The following is a 12,691-nucleotide window of genomic DNA, read 5'->3' as shown; positions in this document are numbered from 1 at the left end:
AGCCAAAGGGTGCACCAAACAATCCCACTACTACTATTATATTCTCTTTTAAAGGGAGACTCCACATTTTTGAAAATATGCTAATTTTCCAGCTCCCATAGAGTTAAACATTTGATTTTTACCTGTTTGGAATTCATTCAGCTGAGCTTTGGGTCTGGCGCTAGCACTTTTAGCACTTAGCATAATCCATTGAATCTGATTAGACCATTAGCATCACACTAAAAAACAGAGTTTTGATATTTTTCCTATTTAAAAATTGACTCTTCTGTAGTTACATCGTGTACTAAGACTGACAGAAAATTAAAAGTTGTGATTTTCTAGGCAGATATATGGCTAGGAACTATATTCTCATTCTGGCGTAATAATCAAGGACTTTGCTGTCGTAACATGTCTGCAGCAGGTGTAGTGATATTACACACTGCCCGAAAATAGTCCCCTTGGTTACTTTCAATGGCAGGGGACTATTTTCAGGCAGTGCGTAATATCACTACGCCTGCTGCTGCAGACATGTTACATCAGCAAAGTCCTTGATTATTACCCCAGAATGAGAGTTTAACTCTGGGGGAGCTGGAAAATGAGCATATTTTCAAAAAAAAGTGGAGTGTCCCTTTAAGGATACACTTTTGTATGTCAGCCTTACCTATCATACAGTAGTGCATACAAAAGTGTTGTTGTTTTGTTTGTGTATATTTACTGTTATAGATGTTGTTTCATACAGTGTTGGTCGCTAATGCACGTCAGTTAATGCACTTCGCTAATGCAATACTATATTGTATTCTTCAACTGAAGGTTAAGTGAGTTAAAACTTTATTTTTGTAGGGAATAAATTACAATTTCAAATCATTTTTCAATCACGTAAACTCGCTTTCCTTTTTTTTTGGAAACAGAGGATGTGAAGGGTGAAAAGGATCCCGAAAGAGCAAAAGACGTGAGAGGTCTCAGGGAAGAGGTAGCCAAAGGTAACGGCAAACCCATAGAGCGTCCACGGTTCATGTTTAACATCGCAGATGGAGGCTTCACAGGTGCGCACGAACACTGCATCCTTTAAAACGTCTGTGTTATTTGATTTTTATTTTAGGTTAATAAAATATGTAAATAATGTGAATCTGTGGCACCGTCAAAACATGCCTGTTTGTTTGAGTTGCCTACGCACGCATCTTGAGGGAGAATGCACAAAGAAACAGCTCACATTTCTCATCATAGCTGGAGGCAGTAAATGTAGGTTGGTAACCATAGCAATGTCGTCTTAAAGGATTTGTCAATTTTCTTAAAAAAAATCCAGATAATTTCCTCACCACCATGTCATCCAAAATGTTGATGTCTTTCTTTGTTCAGTTGAGAAAAAATTATGTTTTTTTGGAAAACATTCCTCATTTTAATGGACTTTAATGGACCCCAATAGTTAACAGTTTTAATGCCGTTTAAAATTAAAGTTTCAACGGAGTTTCAAAGGACTATAAACGATCCCAACGAGGCATAAGGGTCTTATCTAGCGAAACGATTTTCATTTTTGGCAAGAAAAAAAAAAATTTCACTTTTAAACCACAACTTCTCGTCTATCTCCGGTCATGTGACGCGCCAGTGCGACCTCACGTAATACGTCATCACGTCAAAAGGTCACGGATGACGTATGTGAAACTAAGCCCCATTGTTTACAAGTGTTGTATTTCGAATGATACTAATAAATGTCTTTGTGTCAGTTTATTGTTTAAAATGTGCGTTTCATATATGTAACACGTGACCTTTCCACGGCATTACGCAATTACGCGAGGTCAAGCTGGCGTGCCACAGGACCGGAGACAGACAAGAAGCCGTGGTCCAAAAGTGCATACTCCTTATTTTTCCTGTCAAAAATGACAAGATGCCTCGTTTGGGATCGTTTAGAGTCCTTTGAAACTCTGTTGAAACTGCAATTTTAAACTGCATTAAAACTGTTACGTGTTGGTGTCCATTAAAGTTAAAGAGTTCCTCAAAAAACATAATTTCTTCTCGACTGAACAAAGAAAGACATCAACATTTTGGATGGCATGGTGATGAGTAAATTGTTTGGATTTTTTTTAAAGAAAATGGACTAATCCTTTAACTATTACTGCGGCTAAACACGTAAGTGGGACATGTGCCTGGTTGTAGTTTTAGATTTTTTATAGCTAAGCCCTGCATACAGTAGGGCTGTCCAGCTTGTGCAACCGGCCCCTGGGTGTAAATGACCCCGTTCACACTATTAAGTCTTAATGCTCAATTTGGATATTTTGCTCAGATCTGATTTTTTGTTTAAAATGTGGCCTATATCAGATACCAGTGTGAACTGTTTGCTGTTTCAAACTGACCCGCATGCGCAAAAGAACAACAACAATGACATCACACACAGCATGCCGTTGCGCTAAAGTTGGTGAGGTTATGGAGGAAGTAAGCATTTTCGCTTTTCTTTCAAAATGTTTGTCTAATGGCAGACGTAACATTAAGGTGCAGGTACTGAGAATGAGAAGAATGAAGAGAAGGAGAGCAAAATTAGCTATTTTGGCCTTTTGTGGGGTTATGGCTGTGGTTGGTCAGGTCGTTTGAAATAAAGATGCCAGTTAACTATTTTAAACATTTTGCGGTCCGAGTTGACCCGGGCATCACTGGTGGGAATGTGATGGTAGATTGACATAAAGGTCGCATCAAATCTGCCTTGGTTGTTTACACTGCGGCCACTTTGGAAAAAATCTGATTTGGGTCTGATTCAGGAACACATATGAAAGTGGTCTAAATCTGATTTGGAAATAATCTGATCTGGGCAAGATTTGAGTGTTTACCATACTCCTGAAAAAGTCTGACCTGGTCAGTTGACCCCCAAAAAATCAGATTTGGGCTACTTTTGCCTGTAATCTGAACACTGTCAATGTCATGTGACAAACGGTCACAAACGTTAGTATGCCACTAATGGCACAGAAATAAACACATTGCAGCTATAAGTATGCAGTTATTTTTGTAATTCATAGTGCTCTCGTTTCGATTATTCACATATCATTTTCACACATCATACTGTTAAAATGATGACGAAATGGAAATGTGCATTCTCAAGATAAGATGACAGTGTGTTGTGTGCAGCAGTGATTTCATCTGTCAGTGGTTAACAGATGCTTCCCTTAGATTAGTTTCCATAAAGTCATCAAATTATTTCCCAAAACTACTTTTGGTGAAATGAGAAAACCCATGATTTCATGCACTTCTGTTTATATTGATAGGCCATTATGTAAGTGTACATACAAATAGTGTTTATGTGTTATTTGTATGCATTTTACAGTAAGATGAATGCTATGAGTAATTAGCGTGTGGTAAGGGTGGAGTGTAAGGGGAGAGTTTAGAGGTAGGAGTAGCTGTTCAAATACTAGGAAAATAATTTTATGATGACATAATGACCACCACACAATTACATTTTAGTCCACTGTATATAATCAAATAGAAATAAACAGTTAAAACTCTTTTTATACATTGTGAACTGAAATATGCTCACTGGAGATGGTGTATTTATCAGCTGGATAAAGCTGCAATCTGTAACTTTTTTAGTTAAAAATAAACAAAAAGCAGTTTATGTGCAAGTATATAAACAATTAGTATGCAAAATTGTCTCATTACTTTATATATTCACAACAGTATATTTTTGGTCTATAATTATTTGAGCTATACTGTAAGATTTTAGGAGTAATGGCAGTTTGTCCATTTGAGATTTAAAGGTGCAATGTGTAAAATTTAGGAGGATCTATTGACAGAAATGGAATATAATATACTATGTTTTCAGTGGTGTGTAAAGACCTAACATAATAAACAGATATGTTTTTATTACTTTAGAATGAGACGTTTTTATCTACATAGACCGCGGGTCCCCTCACATGGAAGTCGCCGTCATGTTTCTACAGTAGCCAGGGTTCCCACGGGTCCTTGAAATCCTTAAAAGTTTGTGAATTTGGGGAAAAAATTCAAGGCCCTGGGAAGTTTTTGAAAATATACATACTGTACATAGATACAGGTCATGAAAAGTGCTTGAAACTATTTTATGCAAGAAGTTTTCTGGAAAAAAATCCATATTATTCCTTGTGTAGTGTAGTATACAGTAATATTATAAAAATTCTAGACTTTTTAAGCACACGTGCTAAACTGTTCGCTTTAAATGCTTATATCTTCTGCATGCGAATGTTGATTGATACCAAAATGCTTTAACACATGAAAACGTCTCGGTTACGTAAGTAACTGTTGTTCACTGATGAGGGAACGAGACGCTGCGTCTCCCTTGCCATACTTCCTGCGTCCATGTAACGCCATCTTTGGCAATATTTTAGATAGCGATATAATTCCTGACTCTCGCATCACCCTGTCTTTGTCGTTAAGTCTCACCATTGGTTGAATTTGATATACACATTCAGACGCACTTACCCCTGGAGGCGTGCCCAAAGTGTCACCGCAGTGACGCAACGCAAGTTCCCTCGAAAGGGAACTGTATCTATGTATCTTAAAATGTTACACAATGCAACCTTGCTCTCACTTAAATGTGTCCCCACATTTAGTTCTTGAATTTGAGGGTACTGGACCTGGAAAGTCCTTGTAAGGTCCTTGAATTTGAAGTTAACTATGGTAAAAATGGCAAACTTTTCTATAGATCGCGTTTTTTTACTAAATTGTCTCAGACGTGTGACGAGTTTGTCCTGTAATGGCTACCGTAGGACGGGTGACCTTTGCACTGAGCCTGAGAGAAACTACATACTGTACAGTACGTACTGAATGAGATGAAGTACCTACTTTCTGACCGTTAAAACAGTAGATACTGTATAGTAAGAATCCTGGTAGTATGAATGAGATTCGGACGTACTACATTCCCCATGACGTTATCATCACGTCATGTCAATGCAGCGTGAAATCAGCCGCATGCCTCTTCTTCTTCATTGGATAACTCCTCTCCCAGGGCATCATGGGATAGTTAAGTGTCCTCCTTATGCACACTTCAAAATCTAACCGGAAGTACTAGGTCATCCAGGGACTTTTCACCTACTTGGAATACTATGAATTCGGACATATTACTCGCCTCGCTTACTGCATACTATATAGTATGGTATTTGGCGGTTTCGGATGCAGCATTAGTCTCAGCGCTGGAAGCATTTATTTAAAAAAAAAAAACAATGCAGCCTGATTTCTATTATTTTATTGCCAACTTAATGTGTTTTACTATCTTTACTTAATGTTAGTAGTTGCTATAAAACATTTTTGTTTCCAGTGGACGATAATAAAAAGAGTTCAGCTAAACAGAGAGGTCTTTAACATAAACATTTCAAGCGAACACTAAGCATACTCCGGACAATGAATCCAATAAATTGGTTTATAGCGTAATAACTAGATTTATATGTTTGCTACCTCTTAACTGTTTTCAGAGATTGTTTATTTACTCGTCATGGCATACAAATGAATTTTAAAATTTTCCAACTGATATGTGGGGTCTCTGTTTTGGTTTTTCGGTCCAGAGCTGCACACTCTTTGGCAGAACGAGGAGCGAGCGGCCATTTCATCCGGCAAGATCAACGAGATCTGGCACCGGCGACATGACTTCTGGCTGCTGGCAGGCATTGTGTGGTATCCTTGGAGACAAGCTGCTGTGACAGTAGAAGCAATCCAGTCCCATTAATGTATATTTATATTGAGTTTGCCAAATGGGCGGGAGGGGTTTTGTCTGTACAATCTGAACACAATATTCCTTTCTGTATTCATAATGTTTAGTGTTTAAAGCCAAGAACAAAGCAATGAAATGAGAAAGATAAGAATCTATGAACATTCATGTTACATAAAATACACTGAAAAAAAACTTCTGGACATCGGTTGCACATGATTAAATTAAGTTTTCTTTTAATGAAATTAACATTAAAGGATTAGTCCATTTTCTTAAAAAGATAATTTACTTACCAGCATGTCATCCGGAATGTTGATGTCTTTCTTTGTTCCGTCGTGGAGAAATTGTGTTTTTTGAGGAAGGCATTCCAGGATTTTTCTCATTTTAATGGACTTTGATGGACCCCAATACTTAACAGTTTTAATGCATTTTAAAATTGCAGTTTCAAAGGACTCTTAACAATCCCAAACGAGGCATTACGTAATTGCGTAATGTTACATGTATGAAACGCACATTTGCGGACCATTTTAAACAATAAACTGACACAAAGACATTAATTAGTATCATTCCACATACAACAACGTCGGAATGGTCCTTTTTCTCCACACTTGTAAACACTGGGGCGTAGTTTCGCTTACGTCCTCCATGACCTCTTGATGTGATGACGTATTGCATGAGGTCACATGACCGCAGATAGACGAAGTTGTGGTTTAAAAGTGCTTTTTTTCTTGTCAAAAACGACAATCGTTTCGCTAGATAAGACCCTTATGCCTCGTTTGGGATCGTTTAGAGTCCTTTGAAATCCCGCTGAAACTGCAATTTGAAACTGCATTAAAACTGTTACGTGTTGGGGTCCATTAAAGTCCATTAAAATGAGAAAAATCCTGGAATGTTTTCCTCAAACAACATAATTTCTTCTCGACTGAACAAAGAAAGACATCAAAATTTTTGATGACATGGTGGTGAGTAAATTATCTGGATTTGGAACCAGAAAATGGACTAATCCTTTAATTAAAATTAATTTCATTTTAAGAAAACTTGATTCAATCATGTTGAACTGGTGTACATAATTAAATTACGTAGAACCAATAATAAGAAAAATTAATTCAGTCTTATAGGTACATATAGTTGTTTTAGTGTCGAAGACTAAAATGCTTGTTTAAGCTGTCCTAACTGAAAACCTTAAAATATATCAGTGCCATTGTTTTATCTCAAGATACACACCAGTAATGTTTTTTGTAAGGTATGTTTGTCAAAACAACTTAAGCCGAAAGTATACTACTAGGGACGTCCACGTATGCGCGCCGTCCGCAGCCCAAAATTTGAGACTGCACAGACAGTGTGCGTACAGTCTGCGTACAACAGCGCATGTGCGTGAAAATATTTAGACAGGACACTCCACTACAAACAATTATATAAAGGAAATAAACAGCATTTCCACACACACTATCGTTTTTCTTCTTTAATTTTTACTTCTTCCAAGAACAGAAAGCTGTGAAGCATGTTCGTTACCATAATGTTTGATTGCTGTTCTTTGTTGTCTTGTTGTTTGTTCTAAACTGTGTTTACAATGGTGGATCGGCTACTTTTCTTCACCTTTCCTAACGTTTTAATGTACTGTAAATGTCGCCAAATCAGTGCTGCCCTGACAGCCTGGTAGAGTAATAATTTGAATTAAAAATCAATTGTATTGCGTATAGTGTCGAATGCGGCCATCCGCGTGTAGCCGCGGACTTGGAAAGCTGGAAAAAAGGTATACCCCGGCCTTTAGATGTCCTAATTTAACTAAGGCTTAGTCCTGGCGTATTTAATCGCTGTCCCTTTATATCTTAAAAACAGAAGAATTGCTATTTGTTTTTTTCATGTAAGATAAAGACTTTTAAATGTCCTAGTTGCTGCTTTATGGGTTCGAACTTTAATCCTTGACCTGTTGCAGTCATGGCTATGCACGCTGGCAGGATATTCAGAATGACCCGCAGTTCGCCATCGTAAACGAACCTTTCAAGACTCAAGCCAACAAAGGAAACTTCTTAGAGATGAAGAACAAGTTCCTTGCTCGACGGTTCAAGGTAAGTTGAAAGTAAATTGCATTTTTGCTTTCATTTGGTTCAGTTAAATTGGTTGTGTTGTTTGTTTGATTAAGTCCATATGTAAGTTTGATTTTTTTATTGTGGCTTTTTATATCTGTATGGCTTGTTTTGACATGTCTATGGCTTAACATTTTTTGTTGTTCTCTGTACAACTCCTGCCGGAAGATTTTATCTCTAAAGTGTTGATGCGTCACTATCTCAAACCCAAAACCTGAATATGCTGAAATAGGTTCTTGCGAAACAGCCCTTTGTTTTTTCCTGTTTTTCTTTTTATCGCATGTTTCATATCCTTTTCTCTACATCCTCCTTTGTTTTTCTCAGCCTTTATCTCTGTCTCTCTTTGTCTTTCTCTTCTTCTCTTGTAATTCAGAATGCATTGAGCAACCTGAGCACTGCTGTGAAGCTTCTTTTAATTGAAAGCTGATGCTTTCTCATGCTTATAAATCAGTGGAATGATTTATCGCTCCGTCAGTTTGTTCAATGACAGTATTTAATTTATTTTTTGTGACCTATTTTCCTTCTTTTGATCTCCGTCTCTGTTTTTCTCTCTCAGTTTTTTGTGCTTCAGCCTCGTTGCTCTTTTACTCGATTACAATTTTTTTTAAACCAGGAATTCGTGATTATCTTTACAGCCACACTGTACAAAATGCAATTGTATTTTATCCAGCATACATGCCTATTTTAGTCACTAATAATATGAATGACTTTAAGGGAGTGAGGAGCTGTAGCTCATTTGCATTTAAAGGTACACACACGAAAACAGCACCCACCCAAATAGGGGCATTTTGGATATGCTATAATAAATGATCTGTGGGATATTTTGAGCTGAAACACTTCACAGACACATTTTGGGCACACCTGAAACTTACGTAGCATCTTGTAAAAAATGGCATAAAATGTGCTTTAAATTAAAGGGATACTCCACTTTCTTAATAAAAAAATCCCGATAATTTACTCACCCCCATGTCATCCAAAATGTTGATGTCTTTCTTTGTTCAGTTGAGATAAAATTACGTTTTTTGATCAAAACATTTCAGGATTTTATTGGACCTCAAAGTTTACAGTTTCAATGTAGTTTAAAATGACATTTTCAACACGTCCTCAAAGGCTCTAAACGATCCAAACAAGGCATAAGGGTCATATCTACCAAAAAGATTGTCATTTTTGGTGATAAAAATATGCACCACAACTTCTCGTTTTGCATCAGCCGTGTGACCTTATGTAATAAGTAAGCACGTCGAAAGGTCAGGCATGACGAATGCGAAACTACCGGCCCAGTGTTTACAACTGTGGAGAAAGAAGACCGTTCCAACATTTGTAGTATGTGGAATGACAATAATTAATGTCTTTGTGTCATTTTATTGTTTAAAATGATCCGCAAGTGTGCGTTTCACATGTTCACACGTGCTTACGCATTACGTAAGGTCGCGCAAGCGCGTCATACAGCAGGTGCAGGACGAGAAGTTGTAGTTTAAAAGTGAATTTTATTTATTTTTCTTGCCGAAAATGACAATATTTTTGCTAGATATGACCCTTATGCCTCATTTTGGATCATTTAGAGCCCTTTGAAGCTGCATTGAAATAGCAATTTTAAACTGCATTGAAACTGTAAACTGTTGAGGTCCAATAAAGTCTTAAATTGAGAAAAATCCTAGAACGTTTTTCTTAAAAAAACGTAGTTTCTTCCCAACTGAACAAAGAAAGACATCAACATTTTGGATGACATGGGGGTAGGTAAATTATCTAGATTTTTTAAGAATGTGGAGTAATCCTTTAAGTTGTGGATTTGCTAACTAATTTTGTCATTGTTAGTTTTTGTGTGATTTTGTACCTTGTAATAGACCCGCCCCACACATCCGCAACCCAGGCAACGATGCTATTTAGTAGACACGCCCCTTACTGCTGATTGGCTACAAGTGTGTTTTGGTAGTCGCCCCGATTCCCTTTTCCAATGCGTTTTTCAGAAATCGTGCACTCCGCCCTATTTTAACGATCTACTGTAAGCGCATTCTTGTACCCATTTTTGTAATGAGTAATGGGTGTGTTTTGGGCGTAACGTGCAATAAACCAATGAGAGTCTTATCTCTCATTCTCTTTAAAAGCCTTTTGCGGTGGCGCTATGTCTAATCCCTATTTAGATAACGGACTTTGTAAACTGAAAAACTAAGCGCAGGAAGAAAATCCCCAGTTTAAGAATAATGTAAAAAAAAGCAGCAACGCGCCAACAATGCGCCTGAACACACCTCGTTTTTAGATCAAAACGCCCATGTGCGCAAACATGGGCGCAAATGCATTTGCTATGCAAACAACGTGGGCTAAACGGGAAAATTATAATTGCGCTGGGTCGAAACTAGCAAAATACACTTGAGTCGCGCTTTGCGCTGCATTGCGTCGGGTGTAAGATAGAGCCCTAAGTGTTGTGATCTACATACGGGTCTTTTTTGCTTTTCTGAAATGCTCATATTTTTAATTATTTGAATAATTTGCTACTCATTGTCATGGATCACAAGACGTTGCAAGCCATAACAGTTTAATATTTTCTTTAAAAAGTGTTGCATATTGACTGTTTCAGCAGTAACAACATAAACATCAACACGTAACTTCCGGTAAACTCCGCTAAGAATAAATAACAACAAAGTACTTTAAACATAGTTTATTTATATTACAAGCAAAATATACAACACGTAGATTACCTAGGAAACCAAAACATTTGTTATTTTTGACGAGTTATTTGATTAAGAGTTCAGTTTAGCAACTAGTCAGACCATGAAAAAACTGAAACCGGAAGTAAAGTTCAGACCAGACGTGTATCACGTCACCGCATGTGTGTCCGTTGAAATGTTCTATACTGTAGCTCAAAATTAGGATTTCATAAAAATCTTGTGATCCGTGATAATCAGCACCAAAATATAAACAGATATTAAAAACATAACTATTCGAAAAAGCAGAAAAAATAATGACTATGGACAACCAATGCAGTAAGATAATCACCAGTATGTTTATGTATCACAACTGCACATAATTTCTTTGATTTGCAATGTGTCCTCAGTTATATAGAGTTATATAAGTCACATCTGCTGGGAGGTAAAAAGGTCATACAGTTTACATTTAAGATATCTCTCTGTCAGTTGCTGGAGCAGGCGCTGGTGATAGAGGAGCAGTTGCGTCGGGCTGCGTACCTCAACATGACCCAGGACCCCACTCACCCGGCCATGGCCCTGAACGCTCGTTTCGCCGAGGTGGAATGTCTGGCTGAATCCCACCAACATCTCAGCAAGGAATCGCTCGCTGGAAACAAACCTGCCAATGCGGTCTTACATAAGGGTGAGAGAAAGTGTGTGTGTGCATATGCAGGTGCTTTGTGTCATAAATATCTATACATGAGAAATGATGTATCATAGTGAATATTATGGTGTGTAACTGAGACAAAGTTGCCATCTGAATAAGAGCTTCTAGATAGATCAAATGGGACGTGTTGTGTTCCTGGCAGCTCCTCTTTGTGTTTCAAAGCACTGTCAGTGTGTCCTGGAGTTTGCCCAAGCATGTTGTTTTTTAAGTCATTTACTGGACAGGGCTCAACGCAAATAATTTTTTATACCTTTCAGTTTTCACTTGCCCTGACAAAATTTTCACTGGCCCTAATAAAAAAATGTCAGTGTCACATAATTAAAAATATTAATTCAAATGTCAAATATAATTTTACACATATACAACAGACATGTTCCAACAAAAAAGCTCCCAACTTTTATGCTTTTTGTAAACTGACAGTAAATTGTGCAAAATATTGCATTGTTTCTTTCGTCTGTTTCCAAGATGTTATATACAGTAATATACATTGATGAAAATATATTTTAGTGACTGAGGGTGAAGCACTGGCCCGATCGGGCAAGTGACAATACTTTTTACTGGCCCGAACGTCTCTCACGCTTGCCCCGGGCTACCGGGCAGTCCTTTATGTTGAGCCCTGCTGGATACCATTTTGTTACTTTGTTAACTGCCATTTATAAAAAATGTGTGTAAATAATCAACTTTTAAAAATCAGAATCAATTCAATCACTTTCACGTTTTCACAAAAAAAAAAAAACAGGATAGATTTTTGGAACTGCCTTAAATGGTTTCACAGGGGAAGGGGGTACACTATACATTGTTATTAAATTATTAGGGTTAGGCCTTAAAATTCCTTACTATGCTTTCCTGTTATCCGAAACAATAAATGTGGTTTTGAAATGGTAAAGAATACAGTCAATGCTTCCTATTCTGTCAGATGTTAAAGGGATAGTTCACCCAAAAATGAATATTTTGTCATAATTTACTCTTTATATTTTATATTGTTACACACCTGTATAAATGTCTTTGTTTTGCTGAACACGAAGGAAGATATTTTGAGGAATAAAACCAAACCGTTCGTGAGCCAATTCACTTCCATAGTCGGAAAAAAGATTACTATTGAAGTGAATGGGGCTCACAAACTGTTTGATTACTAACATTCCTTAAAATATCTTCATTCCTGTTCATCAGAACAAATACATTTTTACAGGTTTGTAACAACATTAGAGTGAGTAAATGATACAGAATTTTCATTTTTGGATGAACTATCCCTTTAAGGGGCCAATCACACCAAACGTGTTTATGGCAGTTGCAGGCACCTTTTTTTGAATGATATTCTATGGGCAGTGAGTGTATGCGCTCTGTTTATGCGCGCCACACGCCTTGCGTTTTTTGCCGCCAGTCGCAGCACGCGTTTTTAAAGGAGCGGTGAGATCAGAAAAGCAGCCGACATCATTCACGTCTTTCCATTGTCCAATCGAATGAGGGGAGAGGTGGGCCTTTCGTTGTGGTTTGGGAAGATTACAGTCGCTTTGAAGAAGCGGACTCCACTCGCTCACTGTCTCCTACGTGTTTGTTCACCTCTCACCCTCAAACAAGGTCAAAGCAAGCGCCCTCTTTTTAAAGTTTTTGCTAATAT

General features: G+C 37.6%; 1 protein-coding gene across 2 annotated transcripts in view; it reads left to right on the top strand.

The window, feature by feature from the left end:
• Window positions 1–12,691, top strand: part of chd3 (chromodomain helicase DNA binding protein 3) — a 68,310-nt gene that overhangs the window by 39,666 nt on the left and 15,953 nt on the right. For both annotated transcript variants that reach the window (XM_055197939.2, XM_055197940.2), the window contains exons 34-37: window positions 888–1,022; window positions 5,493–5,601; window positions 7,572–7,704; window positions 10,854–11,049. In XM_055197939.2, the coding sequence (XP_055053914.2) occupies window positions 888–1,022; window positions 5,493–5,601; window positions 7,572–7,704; window positions 10,854–11,049 (573 nt within the window). The remainder of the gene's footprint in view (window positions 1–887; window positions 1,023–5,492; window positions 5,602–7,571; window positions 7,705–10,853; window positions 11,050–12,691) is intronic.

The sequence above is a fragment of the Misgurnus anguillicaudatus genome, chromosome 21, assembly GCF_027580225.2.
Source record: "Misgurnus anguillicaudatus chromosome 21, ASM2758022v2, whole genome shotgun sequence".
In the NCBI taxonomy this organism is placed as follows: domain Eukaryota; kingdom Metazoa; phylum Chordata; class Actinopteri; order Cypriniformes; family Cobitidae; genus Misgurnus; species Misgurnus anguillicaudatus.
Note: the sequence above shows the minus strand (reverse complement) of the source record. Positions and strands in the feature narration are given on the sequence as shown.